At 43.8% G+C, this 17904-nt stretch overlaps 1 protein-coding gene across 2 annotated transcripts in view; it reads right to left on the bottom strand.

Annotated features, from left to right (window-relative positions):
- The window catches only part of SELL (selectin L), a 312696-nt gene that overhangs the window by 257236 nt on the left and 37556 nt on the right, over positions 1-17904 (bottom strand). For both annotated transcript variants that reach the window (XM_077452613.1, XM_077452614.1), the window contains exon 2: positions 16053-16134. In XM_077452613.1, coding sequence (XP_077308739.1) covers positions 16053-16134 — 82 coding nt within the window. The remainder of the gene's footprint in view (positions 1-16052; positions 16135-17904) is intronic.

Here is a 17904-nt window from a genome sequence, read left to right as displayed (position 1 = left end):
AAACTCTCGAACAATATTTACGCTGTTTTTCCTCTTTTGCACAAGATGATTGAATCTCCCTACTTCCAGTAGCTGAATTTGCGTATAATAATTCTCTCCATTCCGCCATCAAACAGACACCCTTTTTTGCCAATTATAGCTTCCACCCTTCATTTTTACCCAACTCCCTTCCTGAATGTTCAGTACCTGCGGTCCAGGAAAAGATGAACTTTTTTTCAACCAACAACAAACTTCTACAAGAAACAATGACTAAAACTCAAGAGCACAACAAGGCAACCTTTGACAGGAAGAGACGAGGAGAGTTAGTACTGGTACCTGGTGATTTGGTGTGGCTATCCATGGTAAACTTGAAAATGGCGTGTCCTTCAAGGAAACTAGGTCCCAAGTTTTTAGGACCTTTCTCAGTCAAAAGGAAGATTAACGAAGTTGCTTTTGAACTAGAACTTCCAGACTCACTAAAGGTTCATCCGGTATTCCATGTATCCTTATTGAAACCTTTCACTCCCAATCCATTTCCTAACCGAAAAACCACTCCTCCTGATCCGATCTTGGTTGATGGTGAAGAAGAATTTGAAATTGAAGCCATCCTAAAATCCAGAAGAAGAGGAAACCAGAACCAGTTCTTAATCAAATGGAAAGGATATGGTCCTGAAGAGAACTCCTGGGAGCCTGAGGACAATATTCATGCGAAAAACTTGATTCGATCCTTTAAAAGGGCCCATCCGGAAAAGTTTGCCCGAAAGGGCATCCGGAGGCTGCCCCTTGGGAGGGGGCAATGTCATGAAAATCTCACGAAGAGATGGTCCTCCAGGTCTTCTGATGTACAATCGTCGCGGGTACGCACGCCCTTACGTTCGTACACAGGTGCACGTGCGCGGGCACGTGCACGGTCGCGTGCGTGCGTCCGTATTGGCGCCAAACGGCCTATTTAAACCAGCTTCTTGCCAACAGTCTTTGCTGTCTGCTCTACAGCGTTATATCTGTGAGACCTGATCCGTATTGTTTGTTCCTGTTTGACCCGGCCTGCCTGTGACCTATCTGCTATCCGCCTGCACCCGACCTCGGCTTGTTGTGACTATTCTCCTGCCTGTTCCCTTGTACTTCGTTCCTGTCTGGTATCCGATCCGGCTTGCTCTGACCATCCGTCTGCTAAAGGGTAACCTGCTTATACTGAACTGTGTCATCTGCTACAAGAGATCTGTTAGTATTGAACTGTTCATCTGCTATAAGTGCCTGTTCATATTGAACTACCTATCTGCTGCAAGTCACCTGCTTATACTGAACTGTGTCATCTGCTACAAGTGATCTGTTAGTATTGAACTGTTCATCTGCTATAAGTGCCTGTTCATATTGAACTACCTATCTGCTGCAAGTCACCTGCTTATACTGAACTGTGTCATCTGCTACAAGTGATCTGTTAGTATTGAACTGTTCATCTGCTATAAGTGCCTGCTCATATTGAACTACCTATCTGCTGCAAGTCACCTGCTTATACTGAACTGTGTCATCTGCTATAAGTAACCTGCTAATATTGCACTGTCCATCCGCTCCTAGTGCCTGCTTATGTTGACTGTTTATCTGCTGCAAGCACTTGTGTATATTACACTGTTCACCTGCTACAAGTGGCCTGCTTTCCTGCACTGCTTATTGCCAAGTTACCTGCTCCTTGAACTGTGTGTCTGCTATAAACTACCTGTGATTACCTGCTCCACTGAACCTTGCCTACCCATCCTACCCATCTGTTGATCCTGCCAGGCACCTGTACCCCTCCTTACTCCTGTGTTCCCTGTTACATTGCCAGGAAACCGGTAGTGGGAGTCGTAAGGGAGGCCTCTCTCCGCAATCCGGGCTCGCTACTAGAAGGTACGTGAGAGTTGATATGTAATACTGACATGCACTATGGACAATGCCGCATATACAATAGCCACCATCTACGCCCGAACATTAGACATGCAGACTATCAAAGAAGTGCAACAGGGACAACTATTAATTTGTGGCGACTTTAACTTTAACTCTTTTTGTCTCCACTGTCAACCTTCCTTGCAACCAATGACTTATATGACGTATGGAGGTGCGGTCATGCATCGGAGAGGGATTATACTTACCTTACAACACTTATTCCTGCATTGATTTGTTTATAGCAGATAAGTGGTTGTTGCAGAATATTTGTGATTCCCAAATCCACACCATCACCTGGTCAGACCACGCGCCTGTCAGTATAAAAATTGCAAATAGACCTACTAACCCCCACTCTTATATCTGGAGGGTAAACAACTCTCTTCTTCAACAACCATCCGATGCTAAATACCTCTTCCAAAAACTGACAGAATTTTTCATTGATAACACAGGCTCAGTGGCTGACCAGGTGGTCCTGTGGAATGCCCATAAATCCTACATAAAAGGTTTCTTCATACAGCTTGGATCTCAAGCGAAAAGGAGGAGGACGAGGTTGCTGGATGAATTGACTGCAGAGATAGCTAACATAGATTCCCAAAACAAATTAAACCCCTCATTTTCCCTCCAATCTCATCTTTTCAAGTTACGCCTTGAGCTTCACTCACTGTTGCTTGAGGGCTATGAACTAAACCTTAGGAAACTAAAGGTTAAATCTTATACCACTAACAACAAAGCAGGGAAAAATATGGCCCGTCACATTAAAGGACAGAGATTGAAAACCAGAATCTCACAGCTATTCTACCCCATGGCCCAGAATAAAATTATAAACCCACAAGCCATAGCTGACGCTTTTAGCACTTACTACGGTGACTTGTACAATCTCAAAACAGACAATCGCATACATCAACCCACTCCAGACGTAATTCAATCATTCCTCAATCACATTGAATTTCCCTCACTATCTACTGAATTAGCAAGCTTAAATACCCCAGTAATTGATTCACTGCCTAATTCCAAATCCCCTGGCCCAGATGTACTTACTGGGGAATATTATAAAACATTCAGTAGGATACTAATTCCACATCTCTGCAGTCTGTTTGACCGTGCCGATTCCTCCTTCTCCTTCCCCAAGTAAATGCTACCTGCACTCGTGATCACCTTACCTAAACCCGGAAAAGAACCCAATGTTCCCCAAAACTTCCACCCCATATCTCTCCTCAACCTAAAACTCAAACTATATGCCAAATTAAATGCAAACAGACTTGTAAACATCCTTCCCACTCTAGTTCACCATGACCAAACGGGATTCACCAAGGGCCATCAGACCTCTGACGCCACTAGGAGGCTAATCAACCTTATCCACCACACTAACTCCACGGGAGCGCCTTCTCTGCTTCTATCTTTAGACACAGAGAAGGCATTTGATAGAGTCAACTGGACCTATCTATCTGTGGTAATCCTTAAATTCGGATTCAAGGGTGCATCCTTATGGCCATTTTGGCCCTATACACTACCCCATCAGCACAGGTCTGTACTTCTGGCCTACTCTCCGCCCCATTCCAAATAACTAACGGAACGAGGCAGGGTTGCCCTCTATCCCCTCTAATTTTTAACCTAGCAATGGAACCTCTGGCTGAACATATCTGGTCCAATCACAAAATATCTGTAATAACTTTAGGGAAAACAGGCCACAAAATAAGTTTATTTGCGGACAATGTAATACTAATGTTAACCAAACCGTCACTATCACCTCCAGGAAAACCAAAAAACTTTACATTGGTTCGGAGAGGTCTTCTACTACAAAGCCAATCCAACAAAATCCCAAATACTCGACAGGCATTGATGCAGTCATGAGGAACCTAACTACAACAACAATACCCATACACGTGGGCAGACCATAGTATACCATATCTGGGAATTAACCTTACTAGGTCCACTAAATCTTTATTCTCTCACAACTATATACCCCTCCGAGCCACAATGCAAGATGACCTAGACAAATTAGCCAAACATGAATTCTCCTGGTGGGACAGACTAGCGGCGTTCAAAATGATTCACTTACCGCAAATCCTCCACCTATTCAGAACTCTCCCCATCCCTATTCCTTCCAGCTTTTTTAAATCCCTTCAAACTATGTTATCAAGATATATCTGGAAAGGGAAAAGACCCACGTTTTCCCATGCCAAGTTAATTAAACACAGATTATGTGGAGGAGTAGGTTATATAGACTTCCAGGATTACTTTTTGGCCTCTATCTTAACCCAATTAAAAGAATGGTTCTGACCCTCGCCCACAACATTATGGGGCAATATTTAATCCACCTACAGCATCTATGGCCCCATGAACCTTTGGCTCTTTGGAGGCCAACTGGGAGCTAATATTCCCTCATGCCGCGTACACACGTAGCCGACTGTCCACCGGACTTTCCGAACGGGCTACTTGCCCACACACGGAACTTTTTCAGCGGACTAATACGGCGTACTAAGAAGGCGTGGTGGCCCGGCAAGAAGAACCGAAGAGGGGGACAAGACCCCCGAAGTCAGAAGAAGAGGGCGGCGGCAAAGAAGAAAGCCGGGCTCCTCCGCTAGCAAAAGAGCTAGCAGAAGATAGCGGAGGAGTCCGGTGAGAAGACCCCCGAAGACGGACAGAAGACCCCAGGAGCTGTGCAATAAACTATTTTAACCCTTGTGTGTTGTGGTTTTTTTTACTTTTATTTACAGGTGAATGGGTAGGGGTACATTGTACCCCATACTCATTCACATAGGGTGGGGGGCCGGTATCCGGGGGCCCCCTTATTAAAGAGGGCTCCCGGATTCCGATAAGCCCCCGCCCGCAGACCCCGACAACCAACGGCCAGGGTTGTCGGGAAGAGGCCCTTGTCCTCATCAACATGGGGACAAGGTGCTTTGGGGTGGGGGGCACCCCCCATGTTGAGGGCACACGGCCTGGTACGGCTCAGGAGGGGGGGGGGGGCGCTCTCTCGTCCCCCCCTTTTCTGGCCGGCCGGGTAGCGTGCTCGGACAAGGGTCTGATGTGGACCGATTTTGTTCGGTGTTGGGGTTCCCCGTTAAGTCCATACCAGGTGATGGGGCCAGTGACGCCTCCTTCGCTGGCTCCGTCTACCTGGAGACGCGCTCAAAATTAGTGGACTTTTCTCCGGGTGGGAAAAAGTCCGTTCATTTCAAAAGTATGGCGGTACGATTGAAGTGCAAAACTACTTTCTAATTCCGCCGTACTTTTGGGTAAAAAAAGTCCACCGGAGGCTACACACGGGCGGATTGTCCGGCGGACTTGAGTTTGCCGGACTTTTCCACCGGATTGTTTGATCGTGTGTACGCGGCATCACATCTACCCCCAACAATGAAAATCTCCATTAAAATGTGGCTGAGCCTCCTAACCCACGACTACACAAATATGCCTCACACTTTAGTGGAAATTCCTCTGAAATCTCTGCTTCACAACATCAATCAAATTTCCCTCCAATCCTGATTAACGAAGGGCATAACACACATTCACCATTTATATTCCCAGGACTCTCCCAAATCATTCGTTACCATCCAAAAATAATTCAAAATTCCGCACATGGACTATTATCAATACCTTCAAATCCTCCACTGCCTAAATACAGCCCCCACACATCCTGGTCAAAATCCACACATTAGCTTGGGCATATCTTACATCCAGTATACCCACTCAAAAGGGAATTACATTGTTTTACAACATCCTTCACCAGAAAAAAACTTTCATCATAACTTCTTCCCACATACAATGGGAAAAGTACTTACAACAATCCTTCACTCCATGTCAGTGGCTTAAAGCCTACAAATTCACACAAAGGGAACTAACGGTCAAAATAAAAATAGATGGTACTACACACCCTCCTTACTGGTCAGATTTAATCCTCTAGTATCTGATAGCTGTTGGAGATAATGGGGCAACCGAGGAGACCTATTGCATGTCTTATAGAAGTGTCCCACACTAAACTAATTTTGGCTGAAAATTTTTGTTATAATATCTGACATTGCCCCACAACGGGAAACGACAAACCCTGCCCTGGCTATACTATCTTTAGGGATTAACAACCTTCCCCCACCTACGTAACACTCTATAACCCACTTGCTCCTGGTCACAAGACTAACAATAACCAGACAATGGAATAAACAACAAACCCCTTACCATAGTCCAAGGAATTGAATTAACCCAACTACACTACACCTATGAACGGATGATGGCATCCTCCCCACTGGCACAGTATGCTACCAAATGGGGAGCTAGAGTGAAGCTGGGCCGATCCGCTATTGGTGACCATCTCTTACACGCTATATATAGGAACGATAAACATAATAGAATACTAAATCAACAACTCAGACTTTTGCAAGGTTGACATATTCCTTAACTCCCCTTGTTATACTGACTATACCGCAGTTCATTGGTGTCACTGCGTACCTGTTGTCTACATTGTAATTGTTAATACCATCATACTCACTGCAATTATCTTGTATTTTTGATGTTATACTTCTAAAAACCAATAAAAATTTATTGAATAAAAAAAGAGACACCAGACTTTAACTAAAAAAATGTTTAATCTTGGCCTGAGTGTACTATAATTTGGCTTCTTTGCATAAGGTTTGCTCATTGTGGTGCAAAACTTTGTTATTTCCATCCAAAGTTTGCCAAAAGAGACACCAGAATTTATCCCAAAAAAAATCTCTAATCTTGTTCGCAGTGGACTAAATTGTAGCCTCGTCATACAGACTCCCCAAGCTGTTTACAAAAGAAACAAAAGAAAGCTTGTAGGGAAAATACATTTAAATGTATTTTTTTTTCCTTTATATATGTCAGTTTTGCTGCAGCAGATTCTATACACTGTACAGATGTGCTACTTTATAGGCAGACTACAAGCTACAGGCACTATATTAAAATAAATTTTTCATTTTTATTGTTTCACTTTAAAGCGGAGGTCCACCCTAAAATGGACCTTCCGCTTATCGGATTCCTCCCCCCCTCCGGCGCCACGATTGGCACCTTTCAGGGGGGAGGGGGGTGCAGTTACCTGGATAATCCAGGTAACTGCACCCACTTCCGGTCTAGCTCTTTGCGGAAAGGGGCGTACATTACGCCCCTTTCCGCAAGTGCCCGCCCCCTTCCGCAAGTGCTCCGCTGCCTGCTGGGAAATACACAGATCCCAGAGGCAGCGGGGACCGTCCTCATTGCGCAGCGCGGCTCGCGCATGCGCAGTAGGGAACCGGGAAATGAAGCCGAAAGGCTCCATTTCCTGATTCCCATACCCAAGATGGCGGCGGCAGCACTCGAGTGTCGATCTAGAGATCGGCTTCGGGTGCCGACATCGCGGGCGCGCTGGACAGGTAAGTGTCACTATTTTAAAAGTCAGCAGCTGCAGTATTTGAAAAAAAGACGAGGAGTCCCGGCGGACTCCCGCTTTAAGTCGTCACCTATCCCCTCGTGTCACTTTAAGATGTCACCTATCCCCTCGTGTCCCGGAAGGATGGGTTTGTTCTGGTTGTGCAGCGCCTGACACACCAGACTTAAGGCTTTCATTTTACTTGTAACATGTAAATGCATTACTTTATTTTTAAGTGTGAGTGAGTGGCGCCCTGCAAATAGGGGAACGATTTTGTTGGGAGAAAAACCCAGGCTGGGTTTAAGCCAAACGCGCTGGTAAGCAGCAAACCTTGCTATTTGGTGGCGGACTCTTCACATGAGGTGACTGATGGCGGTTTCTATGACCTGGAATCATCAAGGCTCATAGTTAGAATCACTGGTGGACTTTTTATAGGAATGCAATGCTTCTATATCTGATGGACTGATTTATAGAATTATAATTTTTTTTGCGCAATTCTAATTTATTTTATATGTGTTATACTGTGGTTTATGTCATAAAGGAGAACTGCTGCTCATATTTGCTGGTTGTTTTTTGGTTTAGATTTTTAACTCCCTGTAGCGCAGTTTGTTCTCCCTTTTTTATTAAAGCGACAGTATCTGACTGTTTCAGGCAGATGTGGTATCCTGGTAAACACTCTTTGGATTTTCTATCCCAAGGACCAGTTTACCATCCTGTTACACAGTTGCTTGCTTTAACAGCATGGCTGTTGAAACCCAGGCCTTGAGGGACAGGGACAGGGACCTCTGAAAATCTGTGTTTCCCTATGATTAAGCACCAAATTTGGTACCATTGAGCCATTATGTGTCAAATCTCAGCAACCGCTTGTCTCCCATTCTTTGATTAGAAATTTTGTACAGTTTTTCTGTCAAGCTCACAGTCAATACTTCCAATTGTCTAGAAAGACTGACCTAGGTTCTTGCTCCACCATTTCTTGGCGACTCAAGCAAATCATCATTTAAGCCTATGCCACCCATGCTGATGGTCAATAATTGACTGGCGACTGCTGATCTGCTTGTGTTGTGACTAATCACAGCACAGCAGGCACGCCCTATATCTGAAGGTGCTTGATCATGTACTAGATACGTGATCCAGCGTAGGAGAACTCTTTTGCCGCAGTACTCCTACATGAGGTGGGCAGCAAGTGGTAAGCAGATCTTGGAGTTGTTGCAGTCCCCAGTTTTCAGTTAATTATAGAGAGCCTGCGTGACAGGCCTAGCTGGGACCAAGGCTCTTGGAGGGGACTGAATGCAAGCCTCTTGCCTTGTGATTATGGGCCCTGGCATTTGGGGGAACAATTCTCTTTGTGAGTTGTATGCCTGGGGACCCCTGAGATGGTTTTACTTGGATTCAGGTCCATGTCCCCCCCCCCCCCCCAGACACACAGACTCTGGATATGTAAACACCATGTTAGCAATAGACTGAATCACACTATTGGGACACAAACTCTTATGCCGCGTACACACGAGCGGACTTTTCAACATCCAAAGTCCGACGGAATGAGTCCGTCAGACTATTCGATCGTGTGTGGGCTGCAACGGACTTTTGATTCGCAAAAGTCTGACGGACTGTAGAAAATGGAACATGCTTCAAATTTTTCCGACGGAACTCCGCCGGACCCGGTCCCTTTGAAAAATTCGCTCGTGTGTATGCTATTCCGATGGACTAAAACCGACGCTAGGGCAGCTATTGGCTACTGGCTATGAACTTCCTTATTCGAGTCCAGTCATACGTCATCACGTTCGAATCCGTCTGAGTTTGGTGTGATTGTGTGTGGCCAAGTCCGCTCAGTCGAAAAGTCCGTCAGAACTCTGTCGGAACTCCGGCAGGACTCCTTCGGAAGTCTGTCGGACATAAGTCCTCTCGTGTGTACGGGGCTTTAGATGCTAATATCATCAACTCCAGCCACCTGTCTGTTGTCTTGTATAATGTAAATTAATCTAGTCTGGCTTGACACAGTTTATAAAGAATATTTCACCAATTGTTGTTTTGTTGTTTGTGCTAATTAACCTGCAATTGAATGAAGGAGTCCAGTGTTGATTAGATAATTAGCTCATGCTAATTAGATTAGGTTTTAGTTACCCCGTTGTATATATTTTGTGTGAGATCTCAAATAAAATTGATTTTCCTGGTGAACTCCAAGACTGGTGTTGTCTAGTTCTTGGGGTTTCCTATAGCCAGATCCATTGGCGTCGTGTTCCAGGACTTAGGAAGCGGTATACTGACGGAAGCACTCAATTGGAGTGTAGGGACATTCCGTCACATTGGTGGCAAGCAGTGGGTTGCTTCATGCAGTCTGGGGCATCCAAACCTCCACCTGGATCCAAGATCAGGATAGCAGACTTCGGTCACCCCCGCAGAGATATGGACCTGGCATCAGAGTTCTCGGGCTGCTGCGGATCGTCCTTTCAGCATACACCAGGACTGTGTCTGAGGATGAATACCTGGAGCTCAGGCAGCAAATTCGGGTGGAGCTCTGGATTGGAGCCCTCCAGCTCGCTGGTATAAAACAGGGCAATTGCTTTCCAACCCAAGAGCAACGGGCCAGTGACCAACGGGCATTGCTGATGGCATTCCTGGGAGAGCGGCCCAAGGAGCAATGGGTGACTGATTTGGACAGGCTGGTCCAGCAGGAGATAGAGCTGGACAATCAGGCTATGCAATGGCACGCAGAGCAGGGATATTTAGGGGAGACAACAGAATGCTCTCCAGAGGGATATGACTTTGGAGGCCCTGGATTGCTGTGGGAGAGCCTTACAGATCGTTTTGTGTTTGGCGATGAAGGGAAACCTACCCTTGAGGACCTGTGTGAATATAGAGAGGCTATGCTCGGTCTTGCAGGGGTCTCAGAGCTTAAACCTGAACCTGCAACATTTGTTAAGGAAGGAACAGCAACTGGAAAGGGCATACAGGAAACTGCTAGAACACGTTCAGCAGCATGCCAGAGAATCGGCAGTGGGAACTCCGGAGATTGTCATCCCCAAACCTGAAGTGCTGACAACAGGGCAGAGTTCTGCTAACTTCTGCCCAGCACCAACAGTGGCTTTGGCCTTCTTGAGAGAAGAGGTAGTCGGCCTTTCTCCCACAACACTGAGAGGGACATGTGATTTTCTGCCAACAGCATCTATGGAGTTACAACAAACTTCTCCAACTGAAGATCTGGTAACTGAACAGAGGGTCCAAGACCTCTGTCCCACACTTTTAGCAATTCCAGAGACTGGGGATTTAATAGACATTTCTGTAGAGGAGGAACCACCTAGCAAACCCCCAGCAGAAGTGCTGGCAACAGGACAGAGGGTCCAAGACCTCTGCCCCACGCCTGCCGCAATTCTGGAGGCCCAGGGTGAGGAGGTGGCAGTCTATTACGAGCTGCAGATCAGGATCCAAGGAGAGAATGCAGTTGTCGCCTCACAACTGCAGCTTTATCTGGTGTCGGTGGATGGGCCTGTGGTCTCCACTAACAGAAAACCAGCAGAAGTGCTGGCAACCGGGCCGAGTGTTACCAACCTCTGCCCAGCACCGGCAACAACTGCGGAGTTCCAGGGAGCTGGGGCAGTCAGGCTCTCTCCCCAACAGTTAGCTGGAGCAGATGATGTAGGGAAGCTCTTAGGCCCAGCTGAACTGCTGGCAACGGAAGAAAGCGCTGCTGGCCTCTGCCCACAACAAACAGAGGACAGATTTCCTGTAAAGGTGGATGGGACTTCAGTCTCCACCTGTATACCCCAGGGATTCTGGGCAGCAGGCCCAGATGCCCAACAGCATGACGGACTGAGCCCAACCACCCTGTCTTCACTCCTGTGGCTAAAGGGACTCCAGGGGGAAGGACCGGTCCACACCTCTCCCCGGCGTCAGGCATGTTCTCTGAGAGAGGCAGAGGTTGGCTGGGTGAGGAATACTCTGTTTGGGGCACTTTATTTGGGGTACTGTGTGAATACCAGCATTAGAGGACTGGAACCACTGACTAACTTTGGCGTCAACCCGTCTGGGGTCTCCTCCTGTGTTAGTCTCCTGCCGAAAGGGGAGAAATGTGACAGACCTAGCTGGGACCAAGGCTCTTGGAGGGGACTGAATGTGAGCCTCTTGCCTTGTGATTATGGGCCCTCGCATTTGGGGGAACGGTTCTCTTTGTGAGCTGTATGCCTGGGGACCCCTGAGGTGGTTTTACTTGGATTCAGGTCCATGCCCCCCCCCCCCCCCCCAAGACACACAGACTCTGGATATGTAAATGCCATGTTAGCAATAGACTGAATCACACTATTGGGACACAAACTCTTAGATGCTAATATCATCAACTCCAGCCACCTGTATGTTGTCTTGTATAATGTAAATGAATCTAGTCTGGCTTGATTATAAAGAATATTTTACCAATTGTTGTTTTGTTGTTTGTGCTAATTAACCTGCAATTGAATGAAGGAGTCCAGTGTTGATTAGATAATTAGCTCATGCTAATTATGTTAGGTTTTAGTCACCCCGCTGTATATATTTTGTGTGAGATCTCAAATAAAATTGATTTTCCTGGTGAACTCCAATACTGGTGTTGTCTAGTTCTTGGTGTTTCCTATAGCCAGATCCATTGGCGTTGTGTTCCAGGACTTAGGAAGCGGTATACTGACGGAAGCACTCAATCGGAGTGTAGGGACGTTCCGTCATAGCCTGTTAGCATTTTTGTTTGCTGTATTTCCCACCCGTCAGTTGGACTGCTTTTGGACATCCCAAATGTCCCAGAATTCTTTGTCCCTCAATAAATGGGAAATAAAATTGGATTTTTGTACTCACAAACCCCCACCGCTCTGTGTGTTCTGATCTTGCTCTCTGTACAGCTTTGTTACAAAACTGACGCATGCTGAGATTAAGTAGATTTCATAGACCAGTATCCAAATCCTCCTGGAAGTGGCAGTGTAACCCAATTGTCCCTGAATCCTGTGTCCCTCAATGAACTTCAAGAAAAGGACTTTACATTGTGTAAAAAAAATCCAATTATCCCTGTTGACAAGATATAATTCTGTCAAATTTGAAATGATAAAACTCTGACAGAGGTTCTAAAACTTTTTTCCTGTATTAGAACATTTCATTAATTGTCCGTTTTCCCACTTGAAAAATTTGCCCTTACTTCCTGTTCTGTCTGACACCTGTGAAATAAACTGGAAGTGGGGCAATTGTGCTTTCTTTCCTGTTTTGCAAATAGATACCAAGTAAGGAGAAATCTCCCAACTGAAAACACAGAGAGAGATGCAAAGTTGATGGAAGTTTTTTTCACACTATCCAAGATTAGAAGAAAGCCTTGACTGGAGTTGGACATTAAACTAAAGAAAAATCGGTAATGTATTAAATGTGTTGGTTAAGATGATGTTCTGTACAGTAAACAGCACCGATAACATACTGTCTGTATCTACTATCTACACTGGTGTATCCATCTTTACATACAGTATATAACCTTTGCATATATTTTGCCTTCCAAAAATGTTTTTGGTTTTCAAAATGTAATCCCTGAAAGGTTTGACCATGGAAAGTTGACAGGACAAATTGTTATCAGCTGGCATAGAACATATAATTGCTTAATTGTTATCTGCAATGGCTGCAATACTGTACTTTCAATATTCACAGGTAAGCATCTAATGAACAATATAAAATAATACAAATCACCATTACCTTCTCTGACCTCCATTGTAATCCTTTGGTAAAAATTGGTATGTCACTAAATGCATTAGCCTATATCTCCATGCTCACTCATTAGCCACTGTGTTGCTAAATAGATTGTTTTTTTGTTTTTTTTTACACTGGGTGAACTGGAAAATGTTTCTGATATAAACTAGAATGTATAGATTATTTAATTGTGACAAGCCATTACCCTCTTACTACAACCTCCATGTTAAACTGTTGGAATGGGGTAAATGTGGAATGTTGTATTTGATTTATGTCAAACATAATCTGATTATTTTGTTGCTTAACAGGTTCCAACTTGTATCACCTGTCCATAGAACATTTACCCAAGGGCTTGGGCAAGTAGTTTCTCTTAAATTAGAGTTAACCAAATTTAGTCTAATGCCCCGTAGACGATCGCACATTCCGACAACAAAATCCATGAGATTTTTTCTGACGGATGTTGACTCAAACTTGTCTTGCATGCACACGGTCACACAAAGTTGGTAGAAAATTTCAAACGTCAAGTATGCGGTGACGTACAACACGTAAGACAAGCTGAGAAAAATGAAGTTCAATAGCCAGTTCTGCTCTTCTGCTTGATTCCGAGCATACGTAGAACTTTGTGCACCGGAATTGTGCACACACGATCGCAATTTCTGACAACGGATTTTGTTGTCGGAAAATTTGAGAACCAGATCTCAAATTTTGTGCAATGGAAATTTCGATGGAAAATGTCTGAAGGAGCCTACACACGGTCGGAATTTCCATCAAAAAGCTCCCATCGAACATTTTCCGTTGGAAAATCCAACCGTGTGTATGGGGCATTAGGCTTTGTTGTTTTTTAATTATCATTTTGGATAGAGTAAGGCATAATTAAAACCCCTGTAGTTTTTTTTTCTCCCACTGGGGGGATTTCACTCCACTTCCTTTCCTGTAGACACAAGAAGTGAATAAAAATTCCCTCCTAAGTGGGGAAATTGCCAACTTAGACAGTTGTCATCAAAACAAGCATCCCTGTTGGAAGGTCCTCCTCTTTACCTTTTGTAGTGACACCTCAAAATTTTGAATTTTTCCTTAACTTTTCGTACCAGTAAAAGTAATCAACACTTCAAGCGGTGTAAACTACTTCAAAATAAAAAAATTTGCTAAAGGGAAAAATTCCTAAACCAGCAGCTAGCATGCCATTAGATACAAAATTGTAATATCAAATAAACTCAAACTGAAGTGCAGCGCTCATAAAAACAAAACTAATATCAGTCCTCAGTCCATTATATGTGTCAATAGTAGAATGTCCATAGACACACATAATGGACTGATATCAGTTATTTTTTATGAGCGTTTGAGTTTAAACAGAGTGAACAGTCCTACAAGGGATACAGATAGCAATAGATTTTTCACTACTCTATCGAAAACAAAACAAAAAAAAAAGATTTGACTATAGATATTGACTAGCGGTGTTCTATGTCTTGTCTATTTTGCCAATGCAAAGAAAGGCAGAAAGATTATTTCGAACTTGCCCGTTTTTGAGGGAGCTGTGTCCTTCACCCACCCAGTGTCATCTTTGACTTTGTGCACATAGGCACAAACAAAACAAGCTAGAACCATTCTTTATTGGAACTTAACTGCGCAGATTGTCTTCCCCCTCTTAAAAAAAATGCATGCTATGTGGGCACACAGAAAACGGGAGGAGCAGATAGCACCAGTGGGGGACCACAGAAGAGGAGGTTCTGGGCTGCTCTGTGCAATACCAGTGCACAGAGCAGGTAAGTATAAATCTCTTTTTTATTTTAGGTGAAAAAAGGGAGCCTTTAATATCACTTTAACCACTTCATCCCTGGAAGTATTTGCCCCCTTCATGACCAGACCATTTTCTGCATCGCTTTAACTGACAATCGCACAGTCATGTGATGCTTTACCCAAACAAAATTGATGTCCTTTTTTTCCCCACAAATAAAGCTTTCTTTTAGTGGTGTTGGATCACCTTTGTGCTTTACATTTTTTGTGCTATAAACAAACAGAGTTACAGTTTTGAAAAAAAAATTAAAAATACTTTTTTTTTTACTATCATACATATCCCCAAAAAAAAAAAAATATATATATATAAAAACACATTTATTCATCAGTTTAGGCCGATATATATTATTCTACACATTTTTGGTAAAACAAAATCGCAACAGGCATATATTGTTTGATTTGCGCAAAAGTTAGAGCGTCTACAAACTATGGGATAGACTTAGGATTTTTTTTATTATTATTTTTTTTACTAGTAATGGTGGTGATCTGAGATTTTTAATGGGACTGTGACATTGCGGTAGACAAATCTGACCCCAAATTACACTTTTTGGGGGCCAGTGACATTATTACATTGATCAGTGCTATAAAAATGTCACTGCCACTAGATGTCTGACATGTCCTCTGTCAGAATGGGGATTCGCCTTGCTTACAAAGGCAGATCCCCATTCTGCCTCTGTATTAGATGCAGTGTGCAGCGGGAGTAAGAGTGCCCCGCCACCAGCGCATGCCCGTCTGCAACTGCGCCTGCACGAGCCACTGTAGAGGTATGGCGATTCGTGCAGGAGAGCCAACCTGCTGCAGTATATTTGCAGAGCCATCCTTGCTCCAGAGGCACTAGAGATCATAGCCAGCATGTCCAGGAAGAGATTAACGGAGTACAAGCCCCAGAAACTGACCGAATTCTCCTACAAGCTGGTGGAGCAGGTCACTATATTCAAAGATGGCGCCGGCCCGGCCACGCCAAGGGACTCTTACATGGATCTCCCGGACGAAATCCCATGGGAATCACCTAAACCAGGTACCCCTGCATTACCCTCTCACCCCCCGGAATGTAACCCCCTCCCTAACAGCCCAGCAAAAGCTAAAATGCGGCTTGATACGCCACCACAACATCCGCGGCAGGCACAAATTGAGGCCCAGGCTTTCAATCCCCTCCTCTCCAACCAGGCCTTACATTCATCCATGGCATCCTTGCCCACATCAGGCCAACCAGTCATTGATACCAACCCAGTGGACCGGGTTTTCCTCTGAGCTGGTCGGCTAGTGATTAAGATACATTACTATTAAAACTCTAAAAAATTATATACTGTTTACATACCAATGTAAAGCACGGTGAAAGTGACTGCTCTGTGGTTCACACGAGACAGCGCAAATGACTGGCATTTTGGTTTATGGCAGTGCTGAAAAAGAAAATATGCTGTTACTCAATAAAAAATATATATATTGGTTAATGATTCACATTCAGTGTTCTTGATTGTGGTTGTGGGATTAAAATGGACAAAACTGTGAAAATATTCTGCCTCAATTGATACACTGAGAATTTTCTTATATTTCTCTGTAAAAGTATTTGCAAAAGGATTCTGTTAGCAAAAACTAGAACATACTTTGTGGATTGGTAAAGGGTATAAACACACATAAAGATGTGTGGTTTTGTTATTGGAGCTTGAGTCCATCACAACTGCCAATTTCACGGAGCTCCTATTGTGTGTGATAAACAACCCCACACTCTAGGACAGGGGTCTCCAAACTACGGCCCTCCAGTTGTTCAGAAACTACAATTCCCATCATGCCTAGTCATGTCTGTAAATGTCAGGGTTTTACAATGCCTCATGGGATGTGAAGTTCTGCAACAGCTGGAGGGCTGGGATGACAGGTCGTTTGCTTATAAAACACTAGAATCAGGAAACTATAGACCAGTAACATTGGCTTAGGTTTATGTAAATTTGATGGCATACAAGAGATATTAAACGGATAAAGTGAAGTAAAGAATAATCACATAAAAAAAAATCACAATTCATGAAGGACACATCATGTCAAACTATCCTGATCATTTTATGAAGAGGTCATTTCCTTAAGCTTAAAAATCTGTCTGGCAATAGCCCTGGCTGTGAAAACATACTAGGCAGAATGTGACCATATTAACTGATGACCCATAATGAGGTAGAACTATTAAAACTCAGCAATATAATAACATTTTACAGATGTATGGTAATGCGCGTGGTTTTATGGCAGAAGAAATTGACGGTTATGCAAACAAACCATGCTAATAGCATTGCCTTTATATATTAAAAAGAATATAAACAGCTAAAATAGACATGGAAAAATTAACTAAGGAGTTCTAAAAAGTTAAAGGGGAAACTAAACTGTAGCTGAGCGCCACAAATCAAAAACACCATTTAATTCAATTATAATATCTAAAGAATCTCCCCCATACATCCATTTCTCCATGCTTTTATTTTGTTGAGAAATCACTTTGGAAAACAACTCCCCTAGCAATTCTAGCCACACCCGAGTAAGGGCAAATGATTTATGTAGCATCCTTCCTAGAATCCTGGAATCCATCTGCCCTTAGGCCAGGCAAGTGGGCAGGAGGTCATACAGTACTTAGCTGAGAAAGCCCCTCTTCCAGAAGAAAGGAAAGGGCTCACTTTAGTTTTCCTGACATTCTGTAACCTGTAACTTCTGTACTTAGAAACAGTCCTACCAAATATTGAAAAATGAATACGTTGAATTAGATTTAAAGTACATTTTTGGCTAATTAAGACCACATTCATAGAATGTAAATTTTATTTTTTAAATTTCTTCAGTTAATTCCTGGTTTTCAGCCCTAAGCAAATGATGTCATACATGGCAGGAGTCTTCGGGAGGTGAGGTGGATTTTTCTCAGTTAAGCACACCCTCTGCCTGCATGCCTGAGCTAAGGACAGATGGGTCCCAGGAAGTAAATGATATATGAATCATCCGACCTTACCTATGGGAAATTCCATAGTCTTTCTACAAAGTGCATTTAAAGTGGTAGTAAACGCTATATTTTTATTTTTACCTACAAGTGAGCTTATAATAAAGCTTACCTGTAGGTTAAAATAAATATCTCCAAAACGTGCACTGTTTAGGAGATATTCTAGGGAGCAACAACAGGTGACATCGCCGGCGCATGTTCTCTGAAGGAA

Source organism: Lithobates pipiens, unplaced genomic scaffold, assembly GCF_037356315.1.
Source record: "Lithobates pipiens isolate NorthernLeopardFrog02 unplaced genomic scaffold, aLitPip1_a1.2 Scaffold_23, whole genome shotgun sequence".
NCBI classification, from domain to species: Eukaryota; Metazoa; Chordata; class Amphibia; order Anura; family Ranidae; genus Lithobates; species Lithobates pipiens.
The sequence above is the reverse complement of the archived record's forward strand: the minus strand, read 5'-3'. Positions and strand labels throughout refer to the sequence as shown.